Here is a 10711-nt window from a genome sequence, read left to right on the forward strand (position 1 = left end):
GATGTGCAGAATAGTGGACTAGGATTTGCTCCTCCTCCAGTCCAGAATTCCAACTGCCTGAATTCTCCCTCTTCAAATAAACCTTGCAAAATAAGAGAGAAAAGGCATAAATATGGTACCACAAGTAATATAACAGCCCAAAAAGCAATAAGTATCAACATGAAAGCATGATGCAAAATTGACGTATCAACTCCCCCAAGCTTAGACCTCGCTTGTCCTCAAGCGAAAACCAAGTTCCATAAACATGTCCACATGTTTGGGGACGAAGGTGTCGATAAAACATAATACGGACATGAGGGCATCATGATCACACATAGAACAGCAATACATCATAAAGATTCTTATGGGAAAGTAACAATTCCTTCACAAAGCAAAGCATGAAGCAAAAACCTTACCGAGAAGTAACCAACAATAGTCCATAGTCATTGAAGCAATTGCAATTTATCACAACATCAGAAAGAGCCAAATAAGAGCTTGTAAGGCAAACCCACATACTCAATCATCTCTTTTGTTTTCCATAATTGTTACAACTCACGTGGTACTCATGGTGTCAAAGTTTCAGCTGAACACAGAGGAAGATAGGGGTTATAGTTTTGCCTCCCAACGATTTACCTCAAGGGTAAAGTCAACAACAATAAAGCATGAGTACTCAACTCCAAGTTGATATATGAATATAGATCTTTCCCAAGCATGTGACGGTAGCCAAGACAAAGGCAAAAAGGGAATTGGTGATGATCACCATGACTCTTACAAGGGTAAAAAGTAAAGGTACAAGATAGGCCCTTCGCAGAGGGAAGTAGAGGTTGTCATGCGCTTTTGAGGTTTGAATGCGTGTCCTCTTAGTGTGGAGGAACGTCACTTTATATTGCCTCCTGTGACAAAGAACTTTATTATGCAGTCTGTCGCTTTTATGTCTTCCTCATCACAGGTTCGTACAAAGATTATTTTCCACACAGTAATAGATCATGCATATTAGAGAGCAATTTTTATTGCTTGACCCGATGACAACTTACTTGAAGGATCTTATTCAATCCATAGGTAGGTATGGTGGACTCTCATGGCAAAACTGGTTGGAGGTTTATGGATGCACAAGTAGTATCTCTACTTGGTGCGGGAGTTTTGGCTAATATGAGGTGGAAGCAATCATCCCATGCTAAGGGATCTCTAACCATATAACATTGTTTGGAACCAAGCAAACACAATTCATTATGTTGTCTTCCTTGTCCAACATCTACTCCTAGGCATGTAATAGTTTGGTGAGTGCTCACAATTGCAAAAAGTGTCTAAGATCATATATTTATATGTGAACCTCTCTTTCCTTATTACTTCTTATTAATTGCAACAATGGCTGAGGTCTATGTTGATTTATTCTCAACAAGTTTCAATCATCATACGTGTCATACGTGAAGTTATCACTTTCCATAAGATCGTCTCATGATCTTTAATGCTATCGTTCTTTTCATACTTTTGATCATGGCACAAAGAAAAGCCCTTGACTAAGACACTCTTTATTATATAGCTCGTAAGCTCGAATACATCGGGGGAGAGACAAAAGCAAAAGACTCAAACTAAAAACTAAAGACTTGTTCCTCTAAAAGAAGAAATAAAAACTGAAAAGGAAAGAACTAAAACAAAGGTAAAAGCAGAAGATATAAAGGTGATACGATACCGGGGCAACTCCCCCAAGCTTGGCAGAAGCCAAGGGAATTGCCCATACCAATCCTTAGTTGTCTTCCTATGGTGGTGATGGTGGTGTTGTTGTCGCCTTTGATTCCAAGAGAGCTATCAATCTTTGATTTATACCTTTGAGATCTGTGACATGGTTTTCCAGCAAAACAACTTCACGAGAAAGAGAAATATTGCAAGCACGAGTTATTTCACAAAACCTCAAGAGTTCAATCAAGGATGGAGACAACACGTGGAGGAAGGGTTGGAGAAAATCTACTCCTTCAACGTCTTCAATGTTGAACATAGGTTGAACTTCCTCCCTAGCTTGGGTTTTCTCCTTAGCTTGGTCCCTGGCTTCCGTGACTTCTACTCTTTTCAGATCACCATCTACTTCCTCATGAACTTGGTGAAGATCATTCTCCCCAACAGATTCCTGAGACATCTTTGCTCTAAATCTGCGGCAGTCAACAAGCTCGAAACAAAAACAGAGGAAAACTGCGCGATACGGAGATCAAAACCTTTGGGCGACTATATATTGATTTTTTTTCTAGGCCAGAAGGAGTCCTCCACAAGAAAACGGAGTCCGGGAGGCACACAAGGTGCCCACAAGCTTGCCCACCGCCACCCGGGGGTGGTGGCGGAGTAAGCCCTTGTGGCTGCCTCGTTTGCTCTCCGGACTTCTTTTTATTTTTCTAATTTTCCAAAAATTCCAAAACAGAAGAAATTTCCTATTCGAAAAGTATCGGAGTCCAATTTCTTGCCGAAACAGATACATCTTCGTTTTCAAGGTCTGAAACACGCTGATAAACATCTCTTATGTACTCCTCTGGAGTTATGACATTGATGATATTGGTCTCAACATTTATGGGAGTACCAGAGATGTAATGCTTGATTCTTTGCCCATTTACCACTCTAGGAAAATTTCCTTCCGTGTTATTGATTTTGATGGCACCGGAACGATATACTTCCCCGACAACATAGGGACCTTCCCATTTAAAGAGAAGCTTGCCTGCAAAGAATCTCAAACGAGAATTGTATAGCAAGACTAATCACCTATATTGAACTCTCGTTTCTGTATTCGTTTGTCATGCCATCTCTTAACCTTTTCCTTGAACAACCTGGCATTCTCATATGCCTGGGCTCTCCATTCATCTAACGAGCTGATATCAAACAACCGCTTCTCACCGGCAAGTTTGAAATCAAAGTTGAGCTCTTTGATTGCCCAATAAGCTTTGTGTTCCAGCTCAAGAGGTAAATGACAGGCCTTACCGTAAACCATTTTATACGGTGACATGCCCATGGGATTCTTATAAGCAGTCCTATAAGCCCATAGTGCATCATCAAGTTTGCTAGACCAGTTCTTTCGATATCTACTGACGGTCTTTTGTAGGATCAACTTGATCTCCCTATTACTCAACTCCACCTGACCACTAGATTGAGGATGATAAGGAGATGCAACTCTATGGCTGACATCATACTTAGCTAGCATCTTGCGGAAAACACCATGAATGAAGTGTGAACCGCCATCAGTCATTAAGTATTTAGGGACTTCAAATCTTGGGAATATGACTTCTTTAAGCATCTTAATAGAGGTGTGGTGATCAGCATTTCTAGTGGGGATAGCTTCTACCCACTTAGTAACGTAATCCACAGCAACTAAGATGTGAGTGTACCCATTGGAACTCGGGAAGGGTCCCATATAATCAAAGCCCCAGACATCAAATGGTTCAATGACAAGTGAATAGTTCATAGGCATCTCCTGACGCTTACTGATGTTCTCTATCCTTTGGCATTCGTCACAATACAAGACAAACTTACGGGCATCCTTGAAGAGAGTGGGCCAATAGAAACCTGATTGCAATACCTTATGGGCAGTTCTATCTCCAGCATGGTGTCCTCCGTAGGCTTCGGAATGAAACTTCTGCGGGATCTGTCCCTGTTCATGTTCAGGCACACAACGTCTAATAACACCATCTAATCCTTCCTTATAAAGGTGAGGATCATCCCAAAAGTAGTGTCTCAAATGAAAGAAGAATTTCATCTTTTGTTGATAGCTGAAACTGGGTGGTATGTATTTGGCTACGATATAGTTTGCATAATCGGCATACCACGGTGCACTAAGTGAAGTGCGGATGACATTCAATTGCTCATCAGGAAAGCTATCATCAATAGGTAGTGGGTCATCAAGGACATTCTCTAGCCTGGACAAATTATCTGCTACAGGGTTATCAGCACCCTTTCGGTCAATGACGTGCAAATCAAATTCCTGTAGCAGGAGAACCCATCTGATCAGGCTAGGCTTAGCGTCCTTCTTCTGCATGAGGTACTTAATAGCAGCATGATCAGAGTGAATAGTGACTTTGGAGTCAACTGTGTAAGATCTGAACTTTTCACATGCAAACACGACTGCTAAAAATTCCTTCTCCGTAGTGGCATAGTTTCTTTGGGCATTGTCTAGAGTTTTACTAGCGTAGTGAATGACATTCAACTTCTTGTCAACTCTTTTTCCTAGAACAGCACCAACAGCATAATCACTAGCGTCACACATGATTTCAAAGGGCAAGTTCCATTCAGGTGGTTGAACAATAGGTGCGGTTATCAAAGCCTTCTTAAGTATTTCGAAGGCTTCCTCACAATCCTCATAAAAAAGAAAAGGAACATCCTTCTGCAAGAGGTTGGTAAGAGGCCTAGAAATCTTAGAGAAGTCTTCAATGAACCTTCTATAGAAACCAACATGACCTAGGAAACTTCGTATACCTCTGATATCTGTGGGGCAAGGCATTTTCTCAATTGCATCAACCTTAGCCTTATCAACTTCAATGCCTCTCTCAGAAATTTTGTGTCCTAAGACGGTACCTTCATTTATCATAAAGTGGCATTTCTCCCAATTCAAGACGAGGTTGGTTTCTTCGCATCTCTGTAAGACTCGATCAAGGTTGCTGAGGCAATCATCAAAAGAAGACCCGTAAAGGGAGAAGTCATCCATGAAAACCTCGACAATCTTTTCACAAAAGTCAGAGAATATAGCCATCATACATCTTTTGAAGGTGGCAGGTGCATTACATAAGCCAAAAGGCATACGTCTATAGGCAAAGGTACCGAAAGGGCAGGTGAAAGTGGTTTTCTCTTGATCAGATTGTGCAACAGGTATCTGCGAGAAACCTGAATAACCGTCTAGAAAGCAGAAGTGAGTGTGCTTTGATAGCTTTTCTAGCATTTGGTCGATGAACGGCAAAGGATAATGATCTTTCCTGGTTGCCTTGTTCAGTTTCCGGAAGTCTATAACCATCCTATAGCCGGTAATAATCCTTTGTGGGATTACTTCATCCTTGTCATTAGGAACGACGATGGTACCTCCCTTCTTAGGTACGCAATGTACTGGACTTACCCAATCACTATGAGCAACAGGATATATGATTCCTGCTTCCAGAAGCTTTGATATTTCTTTTCTAACGACCTCTTTCATCTTAGGATTTAATCTCCTTTGATGATCAGCAACTGGTTTAAAGTCAGGATCAGTTTTAATCTTATGATGATATAGAGTAGGACTAATACCCTTAAGATGATCAAGAGTATATCCAATAGCAGCGCAGTGCTTCCTCAGAGTTTTTAGTAACTTCTTCTCTTCGCGCTCTAACAGGTGAGCACTAATAATGACTGGATATATCACCTTCTCATCAAGATAGGCATACTTAAGAGTATCCGGCAACTGTTTAACCTCGAACACAGGATCACCCTTTGGTGGGGCAGGATCCCCAAGCAGTTCAACAGGCAGATTATTCTTGAGAATAGGATATTGTTCTAAGACAATTTTATCTATCTCATCTCTCTCCTCCATATGCATATCATTTTCATGCTCAAGCAGATATTGCTCTAAAGAATCCGTAGGAGGTATGGCAATAGAGGCAAGAGCAATGATTTCATCTCTACCAGACTACTCTCTTTCATGGGTTTGTCTTCCAAACTTGGAGAAGTTAAATTCATGAGACACACCCTCTAAACTTATTGTGACAGTCTGCTTAATGCAATCAATGTGAGCATTGACAGTGTTGAGAAAGGGTCTACCAAATATGATGGGACAAAAGCTATATTGTGTAGTACCAAGGACGAGGAAATCAGTAGGATACTTCGTCTTACCACACAGGACTTCTACGTCTCTCACAATTCCCAAAGGGCAGATAGTGTCTCTATTAGCTGGCATAATAGTGACATCAATGGGTTCTAACTCAGCAGGTGCAATCTCATCTTTGATTTCATCATATAGAGAACGGGGTATTGCACTAACACTAGCTCCCATATCACATAAACCATGGCAATAGTGATCTCCTATCTTAACAGAAACAACGGGCAGGCCAACTACAGGTCTGTTTTGTCTTCCGCGTGAGGTTTAGCAATTCTAGCGGAGTCCTAACAGAATTTTATAACATGCCCATCTATGTCTTCGGCTAAGAGATCTTTGATAATAGCAACACTAGGTTCAACTCTAATCTCTTCAGGGGTGCAAGTGGTCTAATGTAACCCCTACGTATCACATTTGGAGCTTTAGAATAATCCTTTATCCTAGCAGGGTATGGTGGTTTCTCAGTGTAAGCACAAGGAACAACAGGATCACTAAAAGCTATGATTTTCTCCTCAACTAGATTGGTTTTGGCTATGTTGCTTTCTACAGGAGGATGATATTTAAACCACTTCTCTTTGGGAAGATCAACATGAGCAGCGAAAGATTCACATACAGAAGCTACTATCTCAGAGTCAAGTCCATACTTAGAGCTAAAATCTCTAGAAGTGTTTCTCTCAACAAAAGATTTAACGCAATCAAACTGGAAATTCATACCTGACTCCTTACCTTCCTCCAGCTCCCAATCTTCAGAGTTGCGTTTGATTCTCTCCAATAAATTCCACTTGTGATCAATATCCTTCCTCATAAAAGAACCGGCACAAGAAGTGTCAAGCATGGTACGATCTTCATGAGAAAGCCGAGCATAAAAGTTTTGACTGATGATTTCTCTCGAGAGATCATGATTGGGGCATGAATATAGCATTGATTTAAGCCTCCCCCAAGCTTGAGATATGCTTTCCCTGTCACGAGGCCAAAAGTTATAAATAAAGTTCCGATCACGATGTACTAAATGCATAGGATAGAACTTTTGATGAAATTCCAATTTCAACCGATTGTAGCCCCATGATCCAGCATCATCACATACCCTATACCATGTCAACGCCTTATCCTTCAAAGATAAAGGAAAGAATTTTTTCTTTACCTCATCCTCGGGCAAACCTGCAAGCTTAAATAAACCACAAACTTCATCTACATAGATTAGATGAAAGTCTGGATGTGAAGATCCATCTCCTGTAAAAGGATTAGCCAGTAGTTTCTCAAGCATACACAAAGGAATTTCATAAAAGATATTTTCAGTAGGTACCTCAGGTTGAGGAGCAACTCCTCGTGCTTCCGTTCGAGGTGAATATACCCCGAACAAACTCCTCAGAGGAAGAGTTTCCGTAGTGCCAAGTGACAATAAATTTCAGCACAGTATAAAAATGTTTCCTTACCAATTTCCACTTACCAAAGGCGCTTCACTCCCCGGCAACGGCGCCAGAAAAGTGTCTTGATGACCCACAAGTATAGGGGATCACTAGTCCTTTCGATAAGTAAGAGTGTCGAACCCAACGAGGAGGAGAAGGCTCTGATAAACGGATTTCAGCAAGGTAATAAATGCAAGCACTGAAAGTAGCGGTAACAAGTGATTGTGTAGCGAGGTGAAACATAACGAGCAAAAAGTAATAAGTAACAAGTAGTAGCAATGGTGCAGCAAGTGTCACAATACCTTTCGTAGCAAGGTACAAGCCTGAACAAAGTCTTATAGGAGGAAAAACGCTCCCGAGGACACACGGGAATTTTTGTCATGCTAGTTTCATCATGTTCATATGATTCACGTTCGTTACTTTGATAGTTTGGTATGTGGGTGGACCGGCGCTTGGGTACTGCCCTTACTTGGACAAGCATCCCACTTATGATTAACCTCTCTCGCAAGCATCCACAACTACAAAAGAAGAATTAAGACAAAGTCTAACCATAGCATTAAACTAGTGGATCCAAATCAACCCCTCACGAAGCAACGCATAGACTGGGGTTTAAGCTTCTGTCACTCCAGCAACTCATCATCTACTTACTACTTCCCAATGCCTTCCTCTAGGCCCAAATATGGTGAAGTGTTATGTAGTCGACGTTCACATAACACCACTAGAGGAAAAGACAACATACATCATATCAAAATACCGAACGAATATCAAATTCACATGACTATTATCAGCATGACTTATCCCATGTCCTCAGGAACAAAAGTAACTACTCACAAGACATAATGATAATCATGACGAGAGGTGTAATGAATAGCATCAAGGATTTGAACATAAACTCTTCCACCAAGTAATCCAACTAGCATCAACTACAAAGAGTAATCAACACTACGAGAAATCTTACAAGTACAAATCGGAGTTGCGAGACGAATATTGGTTACAAGAGATGAACTAGAGATTGGAGAGGAGATGGTGCTGATGAAGATGTTGATGAAGATGCCTCCCCTCCGACGAGAGGAGTGTTGGTGATGACGATGGCGACGATTTACCCCTCCGTGAGGGAAGTTTCCCCGGCAGGATCGTCCTGCCGGCGGTCTAGATTGGATCTGCTCAAGTTCCGCGTCGTGGCAGTGGCGAAACCATGAAAAAGCTCCCTCCTGATTTTTTCCAGACCAGGACGCTTCATATAGAAAAAGAGGGGGGCTAGTGGGCCTTCAGGCAGCCCACAAGCTTGCCCACCGCCACAAGAGGGATGGTGGCGGAGTGGGGGCTTGTGGGGCCCTGGTGGCCCCCTCCGGTAGTTCTTTTGCCCAGTATTTTTAATATATTCCAGAAAAAATCCATGTAAATTTTCAGGGCATTTGGAGATGTGCAGAATAGTGGACTAGGATTTGCTCCTCTTCCAGTCCAGAATTCCAGTTGCCTGAATTCTCCCTCTTCAAATAAACCTTGCAAAATAAGAGAGAAAAGGCATAAATATGGTACCACAAGTAATATAACAGCCCCAAAAGCAATAAATATCAACAAGAAAGCATGATGCAAAATGGACGTATCAAGCTCCTCCATCACCGGATCTGTTCGACGTCCGGGCGGCACCTGCTTTTGCGAGGAGGAGAATGCGGGCGAGGAGCTGGCGTCGGACGCCCACGCGCCCGCCGGGAGGGAGGGCGCCGCCCGCGATTGCGATGGTAATTCCCTAATTAAGCGGGAGTACCGTACATGGCACCGGCATTAATTATTCTCATTCTAGATCGCCGTGAACGGTCACCCCTTGCCTCAATTTCTCGCTGTCGCAGCCATCCCTCCCTCCCTCATGGTTCGCAGCTGTGGAAATCGCAAGCGGCTTCCACGATGCTTCCCGGGTAGATTGGGGATTTTTTTGGGGGGTTCAGTCCGTGACTGATTTAGGGTTTTCTCAACAAAACCATTGAATCGATCGACTCCACAATGTCAATGTGGATCTCCTAATCAATCATCAGTCAAATGCGTTTGTTTTCTACTAGTATGCAGTTAACATAGTTTCCAGGCCCTCTAGAAAAATTAGTCCCAGAACCAGGAGCAGAGCATTTTTCTGTAGTAATGCATGCTAAATTCAAATGTTCCTGCGAGTAGCACTAGCTGTAGTGTAGGCCGACGATGTTCTTGGTTTTCCATGGAATTGGTGGTAGTGGTACATATGGGAGATTGATTGGATTTTCATACCTGAGTGGTGCTGCAAATGGAAATATCAGTTGCAGAGGAGGGGGTTTCTAAGGATGGCCATTTTCAGCGTGAAGGTGAGCTGCGGGCAAGGAACAGAGAAGCAGCTGCCAAACTGAATAGTCCACGGGCTTCTGAAGATGATGAAGAAGATGAAGGTACAAACAAGTATTGATCACACCGTCTTGCAATTGTTACTTATATTACTCCATGGGTGTATGCAGTTCATCATGAGTCCAATGTGTGCTTCATTATCTCTGATAGTGTTTTGGGTGGTGTGCAAGTGAAATGTTTACATGCAGACAAACATGTTTCTGAGGACGACCACGCTCAGATTGGAGGCGGGCTGCAGGGTATGAAGAGAGAAGTAACCGCCAAACAAAATGAACCACGGGCTACTGAAATTGAGATCAAGAATGAAGAAGGTCAAGGTATAAAGAAGTATTGATCACACAAACCTTGTTGCAATTCGTACTTATAGAACACAATATCCATGTATGCAGTTTCATCATGAGTAGAATGTGTGCCTCATTATCTGTGATATATTTATTACATTTCAAGTAATGTGCAAGTAAAATGTTCAAATGCAGACAAGTATGTTTCTGCGGACAACTATGTTCAGATTGGAGGCTGAGAGCAAGGAAGGAAGAGGAAAGCAAGTGTGAGTGTGACACCGAACGGAGTGCAACCAATTGGAATTGAAATCCAGAACAAAACAAATCACTGTATAGAAGAAAGAATCACTAGCTTTTAGTACTCGCACATTTCAAAATACGCAATGCGTTTCTTGATAATCTTTTGCATCATTGCAGGTGAGTGTCTGAGAGCTGAGAATCAGATGTTGAGGCCGCAGATCGTTAGCAAGACTGAAGAGCTCGAGGCCAAACAGATTCAGAGACTCGAACTAGAGTTGCATCTCAAGACAGAGGAGAACAAGTCTTTGAAGAAGCAGAATGAAGAGTTGCGTGCTGAGAATGAGTACTATAGAAAGACCGTAAGCTCTACACGGAATTCAGTTCGTACCCGTGTCCCTGTAGATTAATTGCCTCTGTCTTGACTACTGAGCTAGGTGTAGATGTTATGTGTATAAGTGTATTACAAATTATTTTCATTCTGCCTTAGCCCCTATATTCCTAGGGCCATCACATTAGTTTTATTTGGATGCTATAATGTATGAATTAAGCAAGCAATCTCCATAGTGTTATATCTCATTGACATGTCCAAAAACTTGATATGACTAGCGCATCTTAATCTTTAAAATATT

General features: G+C 42.0%; 1 protein-coding gene across 1 annotated transcript; it reads left to right on the top strand.

Moving 5' to 3' along the window:
• The first annotated feature begins 9223 nt into the window (after positions 1–9223).
• Positions 9224–10489, top strand: LOC123396834. Its single transcript, XM_045091637.1, has 3 exons — positions 9224–9605; positions 9750–9878; positions 10260–10489. Exons 1-3 carry the CDS (start codon positions 9467–9469, stop codon positions 10487–10489), a joined length of 498 nt encoding a protein of 165 aa, XP_044947572.1. The 5' UTR covers positions 9224–9466.
• Positions 10490–10711: the final 222 nt, after the last annotated feature.

This window comes from Hordeum vulgare, chromosome 5H (assembly GCF_904849725.1).
Source record: "Hordeum vulgare subsp. vulgare chromosome 5H, MorexV3_pseudomolecules_assembly, whole genome shotgun sequence".
NCBI classification, from domain to species: domain Eukaryota; kingdom Viridiplantae; phylum Streptophyta; class Magnoliopsida; order Poales; family Poaceae; genus Hordeum; species Hordeum vulgare.

Excerpts from the sequence above, each read along its gene's own strand:
- LOC123396834 (XM_045091637.1), top strand. The coding sequence starts at position 9,467 with ATGGAAATATCAGTTGCAGAGGAGGGGGTTTCTAAGGATGGCCATTTT. Across the intron at positions 9,606-9,749 it reads AGATGATGAAGAAGATGAAG|ACAAACATGTTTCTGAGGAC; the intron begins GTACAAACAAGT and ends GTTTACATGCAG. Across the intron at positions 9,879-10,259 it reads CAAGAATGAAGAAGGTCAAG|GTGAGTGTCTGAGAGCTGAG; the intron begins GTATAAAGAAGT and ends GCATCATTGCAG.